Source organism: Saccopteryx leptura, chromosome 3 (assembly GCF_036850995.1).
Source record: "Saccopteryx leptura isolate mSacLep1 chromosome 3, mSacLep1_pri_phased_curated, whole genome shotgun sequence".
NCBI classification, from domain to species: domain Eukaryota; kingdom Metazoa; phylum Chordata; class Mammalia; order Chiroptera; family Emballonuridae; genus Saccopteryx; species Saccopteryx leptura.
In genome coordinates, this window is record NC_089505.1 from 221,123,389 (window position 1) to 221,147,204 (window position 23,816).

At 39.6% G+C, this 23,816-nt stretch overlaps 1 protein-coding gene across 1 annotated transcript in view; it reads right to left on the bottom strand.

The window, feature by feature from the left end:
- Window positions 1-23,816, bottom strand: part of VWA3B (von Willebrand factor A domain containing 3B) — a 225,207-nt gene that overhangs the window by 98,939 nt on the left and 102,452 nt on the right. The window contains 6 exon segments of the mRNA XM_066377626.1: window positions 1,667-1,824; window positions 4,840-4,973; window positions 7,731-7,913; window positions 10,972-11,070; window positions 13,499-13,630; window positions 14,839-14,977. Of these exon segments, the coding sequence (XP_066233723.1) occupies window positions 1,667-1,824; window positions 4,840-4,973; window positions 7,731-7,913; window positions 10,972-11,070; window positions 13,499-13,630; window positions 14,839-14,977 (845 nt within the window).

Genomic DNA, 23,816 nt, shown 5'->3' on the forward strand with positions numbered 1-23,816 from the left:
TATGGAGTGTGTTCTCTGATCACAGTGGAATCAAACTTGAAATCAATAAGAGAAAGACAATAGGAAAAAAATCTCAGAACACGTGAAAGTTAAACAATGCATTTATCAATAATTCATAGGTCAAAAAGGAAGTCTTTGAAGGAAGTAAAAATACTTACCAATGTATGAAAACAAAAACACAACAAATCAAAATATATGAGATGCAACTAAAACAGTAAAGGGAGGGAAATTTATAGAACTAGATGCTTACTTTGGAAATGAAGAAATATCTGATATCAATAATAAAATCCTAACTCAAGAAACAAAAAACTAAAGAGCACTAATAAATTTAATAACTTAGAAAAAAATGGACCACTTGCTCAAAAACCACTAACTGCCAAAACTCAACCAAGATGAAATAGACAATATTAATAGTTCTAAAGCCATTATAAAAAAATTAATTCTTAATGAAAAAACCCTAAAAAAAATCTAAGGGCCTTATTGGCTCCATAATAATTTTACCAAATATTCAAAAAAGAACTACTCTCAATTTCTTCCAGGGATAGAAGAGAGACACAAATGATCCATGTAGAAAATGGGCAAAGCATGTGCACAGACATTTCACTGAAGAGAACACAGATTGCAAACAAGCACACAAAAAGATGCTCAACAATCATTAGCCATTGGGGAAATACAAGTGAAAACCACCATGGAATATCATACACCTATCAGAGTGGCTAAAATAAAAACCAGTGACAATACCAACTATTGGTGAGAATGTGGAGGAACCAGATCACTCCTATATTGCTAATGATAAGGTAAATGACACAGCTACTCTGAGAAATAGTTTGGTAGCTTAAAAAAAACACACAACAAAAACCTAAATATTCAATTACCATATTACCCAGCAATTGCACTACTGGACATTTATCTTGAAGACATGAAACCCATGTTCACATAAACCATGTACATGAATGTTTATAATTTCTTCGATTGTAATATCTCTAAACTGGAAACAACCCAAATGTCTTTCAACAGGTGAATGGTTGAACCACCTCTGATACAGCCAAAATACCACACAGCAATGAAAAGGAACGAACCATTGATACATGCATAAACTAGGATGAATCTTCAGGAAAATATGCGAAGTGAAGAGAGCCAATCCCCAAAGGTTATATACTGCCTGATTCCATTTATATAACATTTTAGAAATGATAGCTTTTTAGAAATGGAGAATTTAGTAGTTCCTGAGGCTTAGGAGCAACACCGGGGATCCCTCTGGTGATAGAACTGTTCTGTATCTTGACTGTGGTGGTGGAAACACAAAACTACTCACATGATAAAATCGTATAGAACCACATACACACAAATGAACACAAGTAAAACTGGGCAAGCCGAATAAGATCATGGGTTGTGTCTATGTCAATATCCTGGTTGGAATATTGTACTATTACTTTTTGTAAGATGTCACCATTGGGGGAACTAGTGGAATGGTAGGCATACAGGATTTCTCTGTTTTATTTCTTAAAACTTCATGTGAATGTCCAGTTATCTCAATAAAAATTTAAATTACAAACACTACAGATTTAGGCTTCTTTCATAATATTGTATGGGTTTAGTTTTATTCTACCTTCTTGCATTGAAGGAAAACCAGTAATGAGATTCAAACCATTTTGTTCACTGATACCTGCATGAAGGACTTTCTTTTTATGAATCTTTTGATTTAAAAGGTCCCCTGGTACTTTCAACATATTTAAGGAGGACATCCATGTTGCTTCAACATCAGAGTGAAGATCTGCACATTTTTCTGGAGTTGAATCCAAGGAACAGATCTCTTTTTGATGCCTGTTTTGATTTAGATAAAAAGTAGATAAAGAAAAAGAAAGAACAGAAAGAAAAAAAAGAGGTAAACAAAATTTCCATCAAGAAGGCAGGGTTAGATCAATAGTCATACAAAAAGCTGCAAACTTAAAGAAGTGAGCTGCCCACTTACTTGTGTATGAGAATAGCCCTCGACCCCTGCCCTGTGCAGAAGGGTGGACAGGGGCCCAGATCTAGAGTCATTAGCTATGGTTCACATCATAGCTCTAGTCCTTCCTGCTGTATGACTCAGTGAGGTTGCTTAGTCCTCTCTAAACTTCATCACCTTCCCATCTATTAAACTGCAGGAAACTTTAGCTGTGCTCTGGCTACATGGGGCCGATGTGAGGATTAACATGGGATTAAAATGAGATCAGCTGGTTTTAAACAAGAAATCATTACAGAAATCTATTTCTCTAACCAAAGAGTTGAACAACCAACTCTTATATAAGCCAGAAGAGGGGAAACCACTACCTTGGACCCCTGTGCCAACACCAGATCACAGCAAAATATTCTGGTGAAGACTTGGGACCAGGAGGGACCAATATTTTCTCAGAAACATCTTCTCTGAAACTCCAAACACACCAGCCACTGAACAAAAAGTTTCCAGAACAATCTCCTGCTCCAACAGTGTACAGCATGCCCTCCATCCTTCACTCCCACCCTCCCCATCCCCGCGCCTGCCTCCATGAGCACCCAATGTCCATAGTCCTCTTGTATCCTGGTGGGGTACACTGCGCATCCTGTGACAGAAGGGACCCAGGCTTATATTCATCTGTGCATCCCAGTTCTAGTTTCTGATTTGTACTTAAATGTTTGGGAAAAAAAGGAAGGGAGAGGCTATTTGGGGGCTATTTTTTCAGCTGGTAGGAAACTAGAACAAGGCCACTTTTTCTGAGCTAAACTGGAGAATAAGTTTTCTTAGTGTTGTTATGTTACAGGGAACTTTAGAAGTATGCTATCTGCAGAACGAGGCACTGTGTTTACTCCTGCCTTTACATTAATTCAGAGTTCTAATTATACTCCAGGCACGCCCTCATTTCACCCACCCAGTAACCCTATGACTACCATTGTTCCAATGTTATATAGATGAGGAAACTGAGGCTTAGTAAGGTTAACTAACTTTCTCAGAGTTACTGTATAAGACGCACTTTTTCAGAAAAATTTGGGATCTACAAACGGGATGCGTTTTATACAGTGGTTGTAGATTTTCTTACTTGCATTTCCCACTTTTTTTGTGCTTGTTTTTGCGCTCATTGTTGAAGACAGTGATTTGTCATCAGACACAGATGAGGACAAGCTAATGGATGGGAGTTTTTATTTTTTTGTTTTGTTTTTTTCAGGGACAGAGAGAGAGTCAGAGAGAGGGATAGATAGGGACAGACATACAGGAACGAAGAGAGATGAGAAGCATCAATCATCAGTTTTTCATTGTGACACCTTAGTTGTTCATTGATTGCTTTCTCATATGTGCCTTGACCGCGGGCCTTCAGCAGACCGAATAACCCCTTGCTCCAGCCCGCGACCTTGAGTTCAAGCTGGTGAGCTTTTTTTTTTCCTCAAGCCAAATGAGCCTGCGCTCAAGCTAGTGACCTCAGGGTCTCGAACCTGGGTCCTCCGCATCCCAGTCCGACGCTCTATCTACTGCGCCACCGCCTGGTCAGGCTGGATGGGAGTTTTGACAGTGATGAGGAGTTGTATGAATTTTATGATAAATAAAACTTGAGTTCAATAACTTTATGTAATACATTTTTCTTCAAATTTCGGGGCCCAAAATTAAGGAACATCTGATACATGGGAGCATCTTATACATGGGGAAATACGGTATTTAACATGCAAAGGTAGAAAGCCTGGATTAAAACACTTCTCTACTTGACTCCAGAACCTCTCCCTTTTAGCCCCTAAAAATATAAAAAAAATAGAATGCATCCACTACTTAACCAATAGCAAGCAGTCACCTGACCAAGCCAACTCCTGAAATTCTTAGTTTGATTAAACAAGGGGATGAGGACAGTTGAGGCACTGGCTGAATGTATGGAGAAGGTAATTTATACTGAAGTGCTGCCGATTTACTCGATTTTTTATTTGTTCAAATTTTCTCAATTTAGAAGATGCACCTGAGCTTTCCCAAACAAATATTTTAAATATGATGCTGTAAAATCTCATTATAAGGGATGTCCAGTGTAAAATTTATCCTGTTTACTGATTCCACGCTCATACCCTGCCCCCATTCATATTAAATGCTTTATTTGTTAATAGAAAGATTGTGAGTTTTAATAAAAAGAAAATGCTTATTAATAAATATATTTTCAACTTCTTTACATTTTGCTATTACGCTTTTAAATAAAAAAATTGTCTTGACTTATATGAAGCTGTGATACTTAGTATCTGTACAATGCTAAATTGTTTTAATAAGATTTGACATGTTTCCTGAATGTTGGGGGTGGTTTTGATTTTTTTTTATTTAAAAACTACTAATTAGAAACATATTAGAATGTAGAGTGGGAAAAGACCCAAGAAATCATCTATCCCAAATCCTAGCAACACATCTACCATTTTAAAGATGAGGAAGCTGAGACCTACAGCAATGGACAGGTATGGCGAGAAGGTATGAATTTGCCAACATCCAGAGTGAAGTCCAGACCTTGGTCCTTCTGAGCGCTGAGCTAGGCCGCCTTCACTGCACGCTCCTACTTTGTTCCATCACTGCTGGGGCTGGGAGCCTGTTTATACTGGGTGCAGAGGAAACTAGCACATTCTCAGGCTCATGCAAGGGCTTCAGAACTTACTTATCAAGGTGAACATGTGGCCTCCTTAAGCTGACCATTATTAAATTAGATTATAAATTCTCTTTGCTTAGAAAAAATCCTAGAATAATCATATTATGTGATTCTTTTCAAAGAAATATCACAAAGCACTGCAGGAAGAGGAGTGTCAGGGAGAGTGAGCAAAGCACCAAGAGGACCCAGGGAAGGGAAACAGGCAGCTGGGCAGGCTCACCTGTTGTCTCCCTCCTTTTCGCTGCCATTATACCACCAGTCCATGATCAAGGACTCAGAATAAAGGTTTTGCATCTTCTCCAAGTCACTGTGTCCCTGCTCCATTTCCTTAATTAAAACAGTGAGATCTTTATTCTGCCAAAATGAGAAGTGAACACACCAGGAGATTGTATAAGAGTTCACACTGCAAATATTTCTAACACAAAACCAGGTCAGTATATCAGGAAGAATCTAAAAAATTTCATGTACAGTAGTTCTTACATTATTGCATTTTAAAACAGCTTTATTGGGGTATAGTTCACATACAATAAGCTGAATGTTTTGAAAGTGTACCATTTGAATAATTTTGACATTCACACCTGTGAACTCATCATTGCAATCAAGACAATGAGTATCCAGCACCCCCAGAAGTTTCCTCATGCTGCACCATTGTCTGTTCTTCCCCACCTCAAAACCCCTCTTCCCTCTGTTCTGCTCGAAGTCACGATACTTTAGTTTAATTTTCTAGAATCTTATATAAATGGAATCATACAATGACTCTTTTTAAAATCTAGCTTTCTTTATTCATCTAATTATTCTGAGATTCACTCATGTTGTGGCATGAATCAATAATTCATTTTATTGCTCAGTAGTATGATATTATATACTGAATATCACCATTTAATCATCTGCTGATGGATATTTGAGTTTCCAGGTTTGGGCTATTATAAATAAAGCTATGAACATTTGTGTACAAGTCTTTGTATGAACATATGCTTTTATTTCTCTTGGGAAATATTTAGGAGTAGAATGTTTGGATCATATGGTTGGTGATGTTAAACTTTTAAAGAGACTACCAAACTCATTTCTAGAATGGTTGTACTGGTTTACATTTCCACCACTGATGTAAAAGAGTTCCAGTTCCTCTCCATTCTTGCAAACACTGGTATGGTCAATAGTTTTAATTTAACCCATTCCAGCTGCTGGGCAGTGGAATCTCATCATGGTTTTAATTTGTATTTTCCCTAATAGTTAATAATGTCAAACATCTTTACATGTTCTTATTTGCCGTGCAAATAAGTAGCTGTTCAAATTTTTTGCACATTTTTTTTAGTTTCCTTATCATTGAGTTTTTAGAGATATTTATTTTGGATGGAAGTTTTTATTAGATACACAATTTGAAAATAAGTTCTCTAAGTCTACAATTTGTCTTTTCATTATTTTAGTTTTGTCTTTTAAAGAGAAACTTTTAATTTCGATTAAGTTTAATTTATCAATTTGTTCTTATATAGAACATGCTTTTGAAATTCTATTAAAATTTTTTATCTAGTAGAAGATGACAAAGCCATCTTCATGTTTTCCTCTAGAAGGAGAAAAACCTATGTTTTACATTTAGGCCCAGGAACCATTTGCAGTTAATTTTTGAATAAGGTGTGAGGTCTGAATCCAAGTTCATTTTTTGCATATTGATATCCAACTTTTTCTATACCATTTCTTGAGGGAGAAAAAGAACTATATTCTTTTTTCACTGAATTGTCTTTGCATCTTTATTGAAAAACAATTGTTCATATAAGTATCTGTCTACTTATGGTTTCTCTATTCTGTTTCATTGATCTGTATAACTATCATTACATTAATACCAAAACTTGATTTGTGCCTTCCTTGTATCCTCCATGTCTCTCCCTAACTTTGTGAACATATTAAATACAATTACAATACCTCTTTTAATGCACTGATACTAACATCCGAGTCAGTTATGGGTATGTTTTTTATTTTTCTGTTTACATTTTCTCCTCATTATGGGCCTGTATTTTTCTGTTTTTTGCATACCTAGTACTATTTGATTGGATACCAGAAATTTTCAATTTTACTTTGTTGGGTGGTGGATGTTTTTGCTTCCTATAATTATTCTTGAGGTTTGTTCAGGGAAGCAGTTAGGTTCCTTGGAAACAGTTTGATCCTTTCAGTTCTTGCATTTAAGATTTTCTAGGCAGAACTGGATCAGTGTTAGTTTGCTCCCAATACTGAGGCAAGATCCTTTTGTACATGCTACCCAATGCCCATAGGACTGTAAGATTTTCCAGTCTAGTTCATGGGAGTGTCACTATTTCCGGCTCTGCACAAGCTCCGAATTCTGGCCCCTCTTGTCCCCTTGGATGAATAATTTCCCAGACTCCAGCATTTCCTCACATGCAGAACTTAATCAGTACTCTGGTTTGTCCTGGACTTAACATTAGTCCTCAGGACAGACAAGATGAAAAACACATTCTTTAGAAACATATTCTTGAAATATATATCTTCAGGCTGTGACTGGAGGATTGAAAAGTAGAATTTTATTTACTTTATCTCATTTGCCCATTAGAATTACTTACTTTATCAGATAGTAATATAAAGTCACATGGTTATATAGTCAATGAAGTTAGAAGACAGCTACCTAGCATCTGAATTTTTTGAAACGTCTAACAAATGTCTATAAACAGCAGGGCAGGGGTTAACAGAATTCACACATGGCTCTCCTGGGTTGCTTATTAAAAATACAGATTCTTGAAGTTTGGCAAAATTTTGATAATTGTTAAATTTCATTGATGGGTACATGGAGGTTCGCGTTCTCTTCTACGTTTGTAAATTTGAAACTTTCCACAATAAAAAGTTTAGAAGAGAACCAAATGTTAAGATTCTAGGCCTCTCTGCTGAGAGCTTGATTTAGTGGCCCTGAACCCAGGAATCTGCATTTTCACAAGTGCCCTAGCTCGAGTGGTCCTGAAGAAACACTGGTACACTCATTATTAAGTGATTGATTTACTTGACTTGTCTTCGTGGTGGCTGTTTTCTCATTTAGGTATTGTCCACGGGCCTCCGGACTGCAGCATTCAGTGAAGTGAACACTCCTCAGCTCACCACACACGCTCTTACCTGAATAGGTTCTGTAGGCCCGGGATCCTTGAAGCCAAACTTGTAAGAATGGAACTCTCCTCCAGTCAAAGAAGCAAGTTCTTTCAAAAAGTCATTGGCAATCTTATCATCATAATTGAAGGAGATGGTATAAATGGGAATTTTCTGAAAATTTCTGACTTGGTCTATAACCATTTCAGGTGGCTGAAATGATAAGTTTTGAGGTTGGGGGAGAGAGGAGAGTTAGAAAGAGAAAAAAAGAGAAAGAAAAAATAAGATGTAAAACCCTAGTATTTGCTCTAGATAGTGAAATCTCAACTAGTAATTTCCTATATAGTAGTGTGTGGCTTCTTAAAAAGGTGTCAATTCAATTCATTAAGGAAAGCAAACACTGCCAGGCAGTGAGAATACAGAGACCAATGACACGGTCCTCGCCCTCTGAGGGTGGGAAAAAGAATCTGGGAGGAAGGAACCAGGTCACTCAGCTTTGGCTGCACCTACACGTAGAATCCAAGCTTCTAAGGCACTGGGCTGTGTAGTGCATTAGGCCCCCTAAAGTATTGCAGTCAGAACAGAGTGGGGCCCTTGGATCCTCAGGTGGCTTCCAAAGACCTCCACCAAAAGAGCAATTTCCAGCTTCAGACAAGCCATGGTCAGTGTGCCTCCCACAGAGAGCAAACAAAGAGGTATCAGGTGTCCTGTGTGCTGGGCACTCTGGTGGGCACAGTATCCCAGTTAATCCTCACGACCATCTTGTGAAATGGTTTTGGAAAGACTGTGCCTTCTCAATACCCTGCTAGCAAGACTGTTACTTGGTACATCTCTAGGGGGTGCTATTTTGCAGTATGTATAAAAACATCTACCTTTTGACTTGAGACCATTGCTCAGAATCTGCACTACAGATATGCTCATACATGTGCAAAATCATATATATACAGTTACTTTTGCAACATTGTGTATAACAGAAAGATTAAAAACAACCTAAATGTCCATCTTCAGGGGACATGGCTGAATAGATACAAGATAGAATAGTAGACAGTTATTTTTAAAAATGAGGAAGCCCTTTATGGTATATAAGGTATATTGTTTTATTAATAAAGGTGAGACTTGTGTGTGTAACATCCTACCACTTGTATAGTTTTAAAGGAAATGTATGTAAATACATATGTGTTTACAAACAAACTATATTCGAAAGAAGATACAAGAAACTGGTAAACACAGCCCTTAGCTGGTGCACAGGAGGTGGGAGTTTTCTCTATGTATCTCTTTGTACCTTTGTAAATTTGTACCATGTAAATGTACTACTATTCAAAAACTAAATAAAATTGATTTTTAAGGTAGATGTTTTATTAAATCTATACAATGGAATATGACACAGTCATTGAAAATCATGTTTCTGAAGAATTTCTCATAACTTGAAAAAATTGCACATATTAGATTTTAAAAAGCAGGATGCAGAATTGAATTACAAAGAATTTTGTTCTTTATTATGTTTATACTTGTCTACATTTTCTAATTGCAATGAAATCAGTGAGAGTTTACTAAAAATTAAAGGCCCTCTTGTCCAGATAACTTTCAAATCAGAGTCTCCGGCCCCCTCTTTCTAGTGGCTTTGGACATCCATGGAATACAAGTGCTCAAACTCAGGCTCCTCCATCAGCAACCCCCAAACCTGCTCCCTCTTTAAATTAAATCAGTTAATGACATAATCATTTTAACCAGTAATTGGCCGTCTTAACCTCTTTCTCCCTTGCTCCCACTTCTCCCCACTGTGTCCCGCCACCCCCTCCCCAAACTGTCACCAAATCTTCTGAGGCTAGTTCTCTTATTTTGTGTCTAAAGAGAGTCCCCTTGTTCCTTTTTCTGGTTCCTGGCCAAGGTGGGCCCTTACCAGTCTGTCAGGATCTAGTCTTTCTCTGGCATCAGCCAGGCATATTTCTAAAGTACAGATAGCTAGAACTATACGCTCCCCACCAGATTGCTCCCCCATGTCCTGCCTGTGGTAACACTGTCCTTTCCATGTGGTATTCAAGGCTTTCCCAATCTCCCCAACCTAACTTTCGAGATGGCCCTGACACACTTCCATCCTTGCCTTGATTCTCACATTGGTTCTCTGAACAGCCCCTCTGTTCCTTCTACCCAGGACACCAGTCATCTCCTTCTTTAGAAATTCTTTCTCCTCTTTCCAAATGCAGCTGAAATATCCCCTGCTCAGTGGAAGCTTGTCTGGTTGTCTCCCATCAGTGATGCGCAGAAAATCCATCACTCTGTGTCCCACACTGTCACGGTATATCAAGCCCACTCCCCGGCCCCACCCCCATGCTACACCACGGGTAGGCACACGTCTGGCCCACCCCCTAGAGGGGCAGCTTCCCTAAGGCAGCGAGAGTATTCATCTCTGCAGCCTCAGCCCTTGATGCCACAGGTAGAACGTAAACAGGGCACAATGTATTGCTTCTGAACAGAAAGTATAATGAAACTGATGGAAAAATCATTCCAAATAAGATTTCACTGCACATACCACTTCTCTGCCATAATCAAACTAATGCAGCAGTGACTCTGGTTGTTTTACCCTTTAGCCGCTGGACCATTGGGCCCAGGATGTTTTGCAGTATTTGCCTAGCTGTCTTCACATGCAGACACCTCACAATGAAAGTAACAAGTTGATACTAATTCACTTTAGTGGTTAATTTACACTGTGCTGGCCTGCAAAGCTGTAGGTTTATTTAATGCCCAAACCATTAGTCTTTCATTCACAAAACTCAAAAGAAGATGAACAGACTTCACCAAAACTCTCAATATTTTTCAGTCAGGCTAAACAAAACAAAGAACATTTCACTAGAAGAGTAAGCTTTTGTTTAAATGATCACTACGTTAAAATTAGGGGTAAAGTCAAGGACATTGTGCATTGCTGTGTTTAGATTCAGAGTAACCAAAGGAAAAAAATTGAAAAGAATCTTCTCACTCTTAGTTTATTATAAAATGTACACCAGTCTACATGGGAAGGTGGAGACCTCCTTAGGCCCATGGGTGTGGCGCATACTCACCAGACAGCACTCTGGTCATGTGGATTGTCCTCAGTGTTTCAATGGGCAAAAGAATTCCTCTGTGTGTTTTTGCACCTCTGTTCTGGGACCCTCAGACATGGAAATACCTTTTAACAGCTTTGTGATGGCAGTTTAAAAGGTCCCCCTAACCCATTCTCAGCATTGGCTTTCGGGATATTAATGAGTTTCCCTTTCGTCCCAACTTTGATAAGTACCTGATCAGGCCTCCCATCTGTCAAAAGGTAGATTGCTTGTGTTTCTTTATCAGCAAAAGCAATTTGCATGGCATTTAGAGTGTTTGTGGAACTCCCAACCTACACAAAAGAGAGATACCAAGCACACACTTGAATCTCAAGAAAGATCTCAAATGTTATTTTTTGTTGCCAAAAAAGAAATAAAAGACTCATTAAAATTATGTTGAGATAATAATGTAAGCCCAGTAATTCTGAGCAGCCAAACTCGTGGGTGTGCCACAAGGCCTCTTTCCAGTGGGTCCTGGGATTGCTAGGCTCCGGGCTGTGGACTTCCTGCCCTGAAGGCATGGCTCCTACTGCAATTCCATATTTTTGTTTTTCAGTGTGAGGCCCTAACTCAGTTGCTGTTCATTCACTGTCAACACAGCTTAGACATGCAGCCTGAATACATGGCAGGGATCACATTTGTTCCAAACCAGATTGATTCATGACATTCATGACGCCCAGTATTCGGGAAACATGAGTGTGCTATCATCAGTGATCTGGAGATATAACAAAGAAATTGTCAATTTTTAAAACTCCTGCCATTTCTGTCAGGGGTGAAGAGCACTGGCAAGAGTGTCACACCAGCCTGACCAGGCGATGGCACAGTGGATAGAGCACTGGACTGGGTCACAGAGTACCCAGGTTCAAAACCACAAAGTCACCGTCTTTAGCACAGGCTCATCCCACTTGCGCTCACGAGCTTGAGTGCGGGTTGCTGGCTTGAGCGTTAGATCATAGACATGCCCCCATGGTCACTGGCTTGAGCCCAAAGATGCTGGCTTGAAGCCCAAGGTCGCTGGCTTGAGCCCAAGGTTGCTGGCTTGAGCAAGGGGTCACTGGCTCTGCTGTAGCCACCCCCCCGCCCCCCATCCCTGGTCAAGGCACATATGAGAAAACAATCAATGAACAACTAAGGAGACTAAGGAGCCACAACAAAGAATTAATGTTTCTCATCTTTCCCCCTTCCTGTATGTATGTCCCTATCTGTCCCTCTTTTTGTCTCTGTCTCTGCCTCTTTTGCCAAAAAGAAAAAAGAAAAGAAAAAAGAAAAGAAAGAAAGAAAAAGAAAGAGTGTCACTCCAAAGTCAAACAAACAGCAAGCATGGGACTGCTGCTACACGCACTGGAGTCCTCAGATCACAGGCACCAACAGGCCCAAAATACGGGGAGAGACAGGCCTCTGCTGAGTCAGGTGACACATGGGCATGGGCCTTCTGGGACAGGAAGCAGACAGACACTGGTAAGAAGAGTTGATCTGGGATGACTGGTGGACCGATAGGGGCTGCCCAGGTGTAACTGGCCACAGGGTGGAGGCCTGAAGCCCCAACAGCGGTGGGACCCATGCTCTCTTGAAAGTCTTTTCATCACAGTCCCCAGAGCATTCACAGAAAAGACTGGGCAGGTTCCAGAAAGTCTCCTTTGAGTGAAGGACTGGGGAGGGGAACAGCAACACATGGATCTCCAGTGACTCTTCTTGTCCACCTCCTCTACGGAACAAAAGCCTGAATCTGTGTGTGGTGGGAGGTAAAAGAAGGGCACAAACATGTTGCCCTTAAGGCACTGGTGAAACCTAGGGAAGCTGGGTAACAACGGGAAGAGGGAAAGCAAACCCTCCACACTGCGGAGGGAGGAGAGAGAGGACCAGGGCTAGGTGCTGGGCTCAGATCTGCTGACAGGGCCATACCCTTAGTAAAGGTATTGACTAATGATATTGGGTAATGTTGTGATTTTCAACTTTTTTCATCTCACAGCACACAAAACCTAATCACTAAAATTTTACGGCACATCAAAAAATAATTTTTTTGTCAGTCTGACAAAAAAAATAGGTATAATTTTGATTCATTCACACCAGATGGCTGCTGTATTGGCCGTTGTCATTTTTTTATTTGACAGTCCAAGGAAAAAGAGGTCAAGTATTGTGTGATTTAAAATTTTATGTAGGTCCTAGCTGATTGGCTCAGTGATAGAGCATTGGCCCGGTGTGTGGATGTCCCAGGTTTGATTCCCAGTCAGGACACACAGGAGAAGTGGCCATCTGCTTCTCATCCCCTTCTTCTCCCCCTTCTTATTCTCTCTCTCTCTCTCTCTCTCTTCCCCTCCCACAGCCATGGCTCAATTAGTTTGAGCTCACTGGCCCCAGGTACAGAGGATGGCTGTGTGGAGCCTCTGCCTCAGGCTCTAAAAATAGCTCAGTTGCAAGCATGGCCCCAGGTGGGCAGAACAACAGCCCCAGATGGAGGTTTCCAGGTAGATCCCAGTTAAAACACATGCGGGAGTCTATCTATTTACCTCTCCTCCTCTCACTTGGAAAAGAAGAGAAAAAACTTCTTGCAGCATATGGTTGAAAATCGCTGGGTTGATGTAACATTTGTAAACTAAATGAGTGTCTATGTGAAGCCACTACTATCCTTGGAGCTCAAGGCACTTTCTCAAGAATTTGCCGAGGATAACCTCAGCAGATGATCAAGTCAGGCCACTACTCCCAGCCTAGCTAATATCTCACCTTTATGTCTCTAACCCAGGACTGAGCCCCTTTCAAATTATCTTCATTGATTTCAACAAGTTTTTCCTGCCAAGCAACTGCATGAGCATCAAACTGCACAAAATTAAATTTTCTTTTATATTTCAGCTGTTCCTGTAAGAGACAATCATTATTTAACCATCAAACCATTCAAATGTTGGAAAATATTATGGCAGAACACAGTTTGATAAGTTTTGATTACTATGATATCTATTTTCATACTAAAAGCTAAAAATTACATTCAATAGAAAAAATCTTTTCTAGTACAAAAGACATTTAAGTAAAATTCATACACAGTTTGGAAACTAAACCTTTACAAATGAATACATATTATGTATCACATATATATGTTTATATTTATAATGTGATTCTCTAATACTGATATTAATGATATACAAAATATGCACACTAAATGCAATATGTTTAAGAAAAATATATCTAAAATAGTGTTTGTTACATTTTGGTCATCCTTAGTATGGCTATTATTTTGTTACGTATCTATCTATTGGCTTCTATCATCAGCCCATATTTCTCCAGTAGAGGTTCATTTAGAAGCTTGGTGATTTGTAGTTGTTAACACTCCCTACAATTATTTCCTGGAGTTAGTACGCACATCAATACCACTGGCTCACGACAGTTCTGTGATGCCTGTTGCTAGATGTGGACACATGGACTTAGGAAGCATGGGCTTTCTACTTCAGGCCCTACAACCCAGAGACAAGTATGGGCAGAATAAGAATGGGAGCTCCTGACCCGTAAGGCTGGGTCTGTGTGCACACAGCACCCCTCATAAACACTGGAAATTAGCCTGACCTGTGGTGGTGCAGTGGATGAGGCATTGACCTGGGACACTGAGGTGCCCAGTTCAAAACTCTGGGCTTGCCTGGTCAAGGCACATATGGGAGTTGGTTCTTCATGTTCCTTCCCCCCTTCTCTCTCTCTCTCTCTAAAAAAAATTAATAAAAAAATGTTTTTAAAAAACCCACTGTAAATTAAAACACAAATGCCAACCTAAGGACAAACACCACAGAGGTGGGTGAACACCAGATCCCAGGACAGAGAAAACCTGAAGCAATGGACCTGCAAACTCCTTCGGTAACCCATGCATCACAGAAAGGACCCATCAAAGGAAGGTCTGCTTGCAAAGGAGAACTAATGATTCTCTAACTGGCAAAAAGAGCTTTCTCTAAAATGACACTCCTGTGGATTTTTTAGTGCAAACTTCACCGGTGCACCTCCCATTACCACAATAGGTGATGAAGATGGAGGTGCATTCATGATACACAGGCCCCCAAATGCAAAAACTGACAGCTCTACCTCACCTGTATTAACTGGACAATCTTGTCTTTCACCAAGTCCAGCTTGCTCTTCATTGAGTGAGATTTATCAATGAGGATGTAGATACTATCATTACATACTCTTCCAAAAAGGGTTTGACTCCCATCTTGTAGCCATTTAATCCTAGGCAGTAAATAGGTTGAAAGTGAATGGTTAGAGCCTGTGTAACAGGAGCCTCTTCCTAAGAACCTAATGGTACATCTATGGAGGCCAGAGCTTTCCTGCATTGTTTATATATATTCTTCTGTAAATGGCTTACTCACTTTGAGGGGTTTCTGTGAAAAATCCTATATTTGAGCTGGCTCCCTCATTAGCCCTCCTCCTCTTCCCATCATCAATCCAAGTAAAACAGAACTAGAAAAATTAATAGAGCAGAAAAAGAAATCCACTACTGGGTTCCAAATTCCTAAATAAATTATTTCCAGTCATCTGAGAGTTTGAAGCCCACAGCTATGACTTCAGACCATTTGTTCTTCTAACTCTGCTGACTGTAGGCAAGCTAGTAGTGCCAGCACATTCCTGAAGCTTCAGTGGACTCAAAGAGGCCCTCACCAAGACACAGCATAATTAAAAAGGCAAAAGTGAAACACAAAAAGAAAAACTTAAAAGAAGCAAGAGAAAGGCAGTTGCTTACTTACAAGTGGGCTCCCATACAGCTGTCAGTAGATTTTTCAACAGAAACATGTCATGCCAGAAGAGATTGGCATGAAAATTCAAACTTATAAAAAGCAAGGAGCTACAATCAAGACAACTTTACCCAGCAAGGCTATCATTTAAAATTTGAGGAGAAATAAAGAGCTTCCCAGACAAGAAAAAGCTAAAGGAGTTTGTTACCATTAAACCAGTACTACAAGAATTATTAAAGGACCAGAAGAAGAAGAAGAACAAAAAAGAAGAAGGAGAAGAAGAAGAAGAAGAAGAAGAAGAAGAAGAAGAAAAAGGAGGAAGAAGAAAAGGAGAAAAGAAACAGATGAGCATAATTAAAAGAATAAAATGGCAATAAATACATACCTATTGATTATCACTTTAATTGTAAATGGTTTAAGTGCTCCAATCAAAAGACATAAGGTAGGTGAATGGATAAGAGAGCAAGACCCATAAATATACTTGTGACAAGATTTACACAGACTAAAAGTAAAAAAATGGAAAAAGATATTTCATGCAAGTGAAAAAAAAAAAAAGCTGGGATAGCAATACTTATACCTGAGTAAGTAGACTTTAAAACAAAGGCTACACACACACACACAAAACAAACAAACAAACAAAAACAAAGGCTAGAGTAAAATAAAAAAAAAAGTACATAATGATAAAGGGAGCAATCCAAATACAGGATATAACCCTTGTAAACATGTATGCACCCAATATGGGAGCACCTAAATACATAAAGCAAATTTTGAATGGACATAAAAAGAGAGATTGACAGCAATACAGTCATAGCAAAGGACTTTAACACCCCATTGATATTAATGGATAGATCTTTCAGACAGAAAATCAACAAGGAAATGGTGGTATTTAGTGACACATTAGATCAAATGGATTTAATTAGTATTTTCACAGCATTTCACCCAAAGCAGCAGAATATACATTCTTTTCAAGTGCACATGGAACATTTTCTAGGATAGGCCATATATTAAGACACAAAACAAGTCTCAGTAAATTTAAGATGATTGAAATTATATCGGACATCTTCTCTCACCGTTTTGGTGTGAAACTAGAAATCAATCACAAGCAAAAAACCTAAAAGCACACAGACATGAAGGCTAAATAATACGTTACTAAACAATAAGTGGGTTAACAATGAGATCAAGGGAGAAATCAGAAGATACCTTGACACAAATGGAAATGAGAACCCAGCATCCCAAAATCTATGGGACACAGTGAAAGTAGCCCTCAGAGAGAAATTTATAGCATTACAGGCCTACCTCAAAAAAACAAGAAAAATCTCAAATGAACAATCTAAACTTACACTTAAAGGAACTTTAAAAAGAACAGCAAAGCCCAAAGTGAATAAAAAGAAAGAAATAATAAAGGTAAGACCAGAAATAAATAAAATAGAGTCTAAAAAAACCAATACTAGAGATCAGTAAAACCTAGAAATACTAGTTCTTTGAAAAGATAAACAAGATTGACAAACCTTTAACCAGACTCATAAGAAAAAAAGGCATAGAACCTGAATAAATAAAATAAAATATGAAACAGGAGAAATAACAACAGACACCAAAGAAATACAAAGCATTGTAAGAAAATATTCAAATAACTATATGCAAGCAAATTGGACAATCAGGATGAAATGGATAAATTCCTAGAAACATACAATCTTCCAAAATTGAATCAGGAAGAATCAGAGAATCTGAATAGACATATTACAGCCAGTGAAACTGAGGCAGTAATAATAATTAATAATAATAATAATAATAATAATAAAATCCCAACAAATCAAAGTCCTGTACTGGATGGCTTCATAGGTGAATTTTAACAAACATTCAAAGAAGAATTAACACCTATCCTTCTCAAACTATCCAAAATAATTCAAAAGGAACATCCCAAGTTCATTCTACAAGGCCAGCATTATACCAATTCCAAAACCAGATAAAGACACTATACAAAAATATCCTGATGAACATAGATGCTAAAATCCTCAGCAAAATATTAGCAAACCAGATCCAGCAATCATACACCATGATCAAGTGAGATTGATTCTGGGGATGCAAGGTTGGTGCAACATCTGCAAATCAATAAATAAGTTTTTTGATCCTATTTATGTTATGTTTATCCACATAAACAAAATGAAGGATAAAAATCACATGATCATATCAATAGATGAAGAAAAAGTATCTGATAAAATCCAGCATCAATTTATGTTGAAAATTCTCAGTCAAGTGGGAATAGAGTGAACATACCTCAACATAATAAAGGCCATATATGACAGACCCACAGCCAAAATCATACTCAATGGGCAAAAACTACCAGCGTTTCCCTTCACATCAGGAACAAGACAAGGGTGTCCAGCATCTCCACTCTTATTTAATTTATTACTGAAAGTCTTAGCCATAACAATTAGACAAGAAGAAAAAAGGCACCCAAATTTGAAAGGAAGAAGTAAAACTGTCAATTTCAAAATGGCAACAGAGTAGGCAGATGTTCCAATTGCCACCTCCCAAGACCAAATTGGATTACAGCAATTTAAGAACAATCATCTTGAAAAACCAACTTTGGACTAAACAAAGGGAGTCTATAACCAAGGATCACAGAAGAAGCCACAGTGAAACTGGTAGGAAGGTCAGAGACACGGAAAAGACTGCTCCTCTCCCAGGAGCAAGCTGTGGTGGAGGGTCTGGAGGGACTTTCACTCTGGGGAAGTTCACCCTAAGAGGGGAGGGTCCTAAGCCCCAGCCTAGATCCCCAGAGCCTAGAAGACGTGTCCATATAACATTTGACTGTGAAAATAGCCACAGTTTCTGTCTGCGAGAGACAGGAGCTCTTGAAGATTCAGGCTTTATCTTAAAGAGCTAGTGCAGAAAATCTCATTCATAGCCAGGGCTCCGGCAGGGGGGAGCTGAGAAGACTAGAGTTGCATGAGGAGAGTGTAAACTTGGTGGCCCAGGGAGAGACACCATGGGGGACAACCACTGAAACCCCTGTGCTGAGTCATTCTCCAGTACTGCAGTCACCACCTTTCTTGGGTGGAGCAGTCCCCTCTGAGTGGTATCAGCCTGGGAAAAAGCAACTACCTCACCCTTGGGAGTCTCTCCTGCCCCACCCATGGAGACTGGATTGTTCTGAGAAGCCAGGAAGCAAAGGGGCCATCAGTGACACAGTTTTCTGGCGTTGAGGCCACAGCTTCCACTAGCCCCCATCCCACATGCTCCAAAGTCTAAGTCTGGTGCTTCTACCCCATGGGAAACTCAGTAGAAACTGTCTGGACTGCAGGCAGACCACACCTCTGGGCCTCAGAGACCACACCCACCAGACTCCTGAGACCACACCCTCCTGAGGTCTAAAAAAAATCTAGACAGACTGACACCTGGGGCCGAGTGGGGGAGCCACACCTACCATCTTTACTAATCCCTGAATAGCCTGCAGGCTCCCAGAGGTTTTTTCAGTGGCCTAGCCCAATAAGCAGCTATCAGACAAAGGTTGCAGGAGGCGGGACTCAGGGAACCTTGGCCTTTTGCAGACCTTTCATCAGGCCCAGTGTGGGTAAAAGCCAACTTAGGTGTGCAGCTTGGTATTTCTATGTGTACCTGGGCCCAGCAGAGGCAGCCACAAACTCTAAATTGCTTGCAGCTCCAAGAAGGTCGCTGAGGGCCAGTCACGAGCAGTGTCTCCCACTTGTCTGCACCAGATTCCCTCCCGAGAGGCTCAGGAATGGCATATTCAGTGTCAGGCTATGAAGACCATCAGTTCAGGACCTAACAACCCTTGCTAGAGTGGTATCTTAAGGAAGGGATCCTCACACCTGGTCCAGCTAAGGTGAGTTCCGCTTTCTGTGATTACCACAAGTACAGTGGTTCATGTGCATTGGATAGGGTGGAACTTCACAGTCAGCTGGCTCGGATGCTGGATATCATGCCTGTTGAGCTAGATTCCACAGGGGAAGGTAGAGAGAGGTTTAGAGCATGGACATTTACAGTGTGGGTTCCTGTGAGCCTATTCTTGGATCTTCTCAAGGGGCTTAGCCACTTTTTTGGGGGGGCACAGGCAGCTCCAGGAGAGAACTTTCTCAGTCTTTCTCCCTGAGACCAGGGTGTCACTAGCTTTATAAACTTCTGCAGAGGGGACTGTTGGCCCCACTCTATCTGAAACTATTGCTCACCTTGCTGAGGAGAAAACAAATTTGAGTATCCAGCAGTGGCTGAGAGATTAGGCCCTAGAGTAAGGGCCACATTCCCCATACTGAGCTCCTGACCAAGATATCCCTGAAGTAGGGAGTCCCACTAACATAGTATTTCCAACCTCAGCTGCCCTAACCCACCAAGCTTGCAACCAGTAGAGGGGTTGGTGCAGTGAGGCCACTCTGAGCCCACAATACAGTCTTTCTACAGAAGACTCTGTAGGAAGACTAGGCAGCTGTAAGAGAAGGTAGAGCAGCTGAAAAGTGAAGGCAAACCTTATGGAGCTTGGGGCTTTTGTCAGAGCTGCTGTCATCTCTAAGCAGGAGGAAGCTGATCCTTATACATATGGTGGCCCCTCCCACACTACCCAGGCACAGGAAACACAGACACAAACAGTGAACAGAGAAGTAGCTCCAGACAGATAGCCCATGGCAGGTTATATATCAATACAATGACTGATGCCAACCCAAGAAGACCTAGAGCCAAGACAACTTGTAGTGGGTAGCAGATAGCACCAACCCTAGATTCAGCTAACTACACAAGCAGCATGCACAAAGGAGAAGTCCAGCAGGCACCAGACATTGTGGAGAATGAATACACCCAACAGGACAGACACTGCACAGTGTCTAATGATCAAGGTTGACCCTTAGAGCCATCCAGCCTGAAGGGAAAACTGCACCCATGAAATGACCAATTGCATTCAATATTCATATACAACAGGAGGAAAAATACTACCCTCTAGAAGCATTCTTAGAACAAGGAAATCAGGTGGCTTGGAGGTAAGTAACACCAAGCCCATCTTCCTCATAAAGACACCACAACAAATTGCAAAGTCAAATAACACTACCTAATACACAGACAAAATGAGAAGACAAAAAAATATGACCCAAATGGATAAACAAGTGAACTCTGCAGAAAAAGAACTAAATGCAGTGGAAGTAACCAAACTACCAGATGCAGAATTTAAAATAATGATTTTTAAGATGCTCAAAGATCTTAGAGCAACAATGGATGATCATAGTGAGTATCTAAATAAAGAGATAGCAAGTATCAAAAAGGATATTAAAATTATAAAAAAGAACCAGTCAGAAATGACAAATACAATATCAGAAATGAAGAATGAACCAAAAGGAATCAACAGCAGACTGGACGAAGCAGAAGATCAAATCAGCGATTTAGAAGACAAGATAAACAAAAGCACAGAAGTAGAGCAGCAAAATAAAAAGAGGTTCAGAAAGACTGAGGAAACTCTAACAGATCTCTGTGATAACATAAAGAAAAACAACATCCATATCATAGTGGTTCCTGAAGGAGAAGAGAATGAACAGGGAATAGAGAACCTGTTTGAATAAATTATAGCTGAAAATTTCCCTAAACTGATGAAGGAAAGAGTCACACAAGTTCAAGAAGCACAGAGAGTCCCATTAAAGAGGAACCCAAAGAGGTCTACACCAAGACACATCATAATTAAAGTGCCAAAGTTACGAGACAAAGAAAGAATACTAAAAGCTGTAAAAGAAAAGTAGTTAATTACCTACAGAGGAGCCTCCATAAGGATGACATCTGACTTCTCAACAGAAACACTGGAGGCCAGAAGGGATTGGCAAGAAATATTCAATGTGATGCAAAACAAGAATCTACAACCAAGATCACTTTATCCAGCAAGGCTATCATTTAAAATTGAAGGAGAAATAAAAAGCTTCCCAGACCAAAAAAACCCAAACTGCTCAAGGAATTTATTATAACCAAACCAGTACTGCAAGAAATGTTAAGGGACTTGTAAGTAAAAAGAAAATTGAGAAAAAGAGGATTGTAGATATAAAGAATAAAATGGCAATAAATAAGTACATATCAATAATAACTTTAAATTTAAATGGATTAATGCTCCAATCAAAAGACATAGGGCAGCTGCTTGGATAAGAAAACAGGACCTGTACATATACTGTCTACAAGAAACCCACCTCAGCCTGACCAAGTGGTGGCGCAGTGGATAGAGCATCGGACTGGGATGCAGAAGGACCCAGGTTCGAGACCCCAAGGTTTCCAGCTTGAGCGTGGGCTCATCTGGCTTGAGCAAAGAGCTCACCAGCTTAGACCCAAGGTCGCTGGCTCCAGCAGGGAGTTACTCGGTCTGCTGAAGGCCTGCGGTCAAGGCACATGTGAGAAAGCAATCAATGAACAACTAAGAAGTTGCAACATGCAACGAGAAACTGATGATTGATGCTTCTTGTCTATCTCCATTCCTGTCTGTCTGTCCCTGTCTATCTCTGCATCTGTAAAAAAAAAAAAAAAAAAAGAAACCCACCTCAGACCATAGACTGAAAGTGAAGGGATGGAAAAAACTATTTCATGCAAATGGAAATAAAAAAAATCTGGGGTAGCAATACTTATACCTGACAAAATAACTTTTAAAACAAAGGCTATAGTAAGGGATAAAGAAGGTCACTACATAATGATAAAGGGAGCAACCCAACAGGAGGATATAACCATTGTAAATATTTATGCGCCTAATATAGGAGCACCTAAATATATAAAGCAGATTTTGATGGACATAAGGGGCAAGATTGACAGCAATACTATAATAGTAGGGAATTTTAATACCCCACTAACATCAATGGATAGATCCTCCAGGCAAAAAATTAACAAAGAAACAGCAGCCTTAAATGACACACTACATCAACTGGATTTAATTGATATTTTCAAAACCTTTCACCCCAAAGCAACAGAATATACATTTTTTTTCAAGTGCTTATGGTACATTCTCTAGGATAGACCACATGTTAGGACACAAGACAAGTCTTGATAAATTTAAGAAGACTGAAATCATATCAAGCATCTTCTCTGATCACAATGGCATGAAACTAGAAATCAACTACAATAGAGAAACTGAAAAATATTCAAACACTTAGAAGCTAAATAGCATGTTATTAAATAACAAATGGGCTAACAATGAGATCAATGAAGAAATAAAAATTTTCCTTGAAACAAATGAAAATGAACATACTAAGAACTCAAAATTTTGGGGACACAGTAAAAGCAGTCTTAAGAGGGAAGTTCATAGCATTACAGGCATACCTTAAGAAGCAAGAAAAAGCTCAAATAAACAACTTAACCCTGCACCTAAAAAAACTAGAAAAAGAACAATAAATAAAGCTCAGAGGAAGTAGAAGGGAGGAAATAAATGACATAGAGGCTAAAAAACAAAAACAAAACAAAACAAAAAGACAATACAAAAGATCTATGAAACCAAGAGCTGGTTCTTTGAAAACGTAAACAACGTTGATGAATCTTTAACCAAACTCATCAAGAAAAAAAAAAAGAGAGGACTCAAATAAATAAAATTAGAAATGAGCCTGACCAGGCAGTGGTGCAGTGGATAGAGTTTCAAACTGGGATGCAGAGGACCCAGGTTTGAAACCTTGAGGTCGCTGGCTTGAGCACAGGATCATCTGGATTGAGCATGGACTCACCAGCTTGAGCACAGTGTTGCTTGCTTGAGTGTGGGATCACAGACATGACCCCATGGTTGCTGGCTTAAGCAAGGGTTAACTCACTCTGCTGTAACCCCCCACCCCCAGTCAAGTCACATATGAGAAAGCAATCAATGAACAACTAAGGTGCCACAATAAAAAATTGGTGCTTCTCATCTCTCTCCCTTCCTGCCTGTCTGTCTCTATCTGTTTTTTCTCTGTCTCTCTCTGTCTCTGTCACAAAAAATAAAAATGGAGAAGTAACAACTGAAACCACAGAAATATAAAAGATTGTAAGAAAATACTATGAAGATCTATATGACAAAAGTTAAACAACCTAGGCAAAATGGATAAATTCCTAGAAACATACAATTTCCAAAACTCAATCAGAAAGAATCAGAAAACCTAAAAAGACCTATAACAACAAATGAAATGGAAACAGTTATCAAAAAACTCCCAGCAAACAAAAGTCCTGGACCAGATGGCTTCACATGTAAATTTTGTCAAATATTCAAAGAAGAACTAACACCTATCCTTCTCAAGCTAATTCAAAATATTTAAGAAAAGGGAAGAATTCCAAGCTCCTTTTATGAGGCAAGCATTATTCTCATTCTAAAACCAAGTAAAGATACTACAAAGAAAGAAAACTAGAGGTCA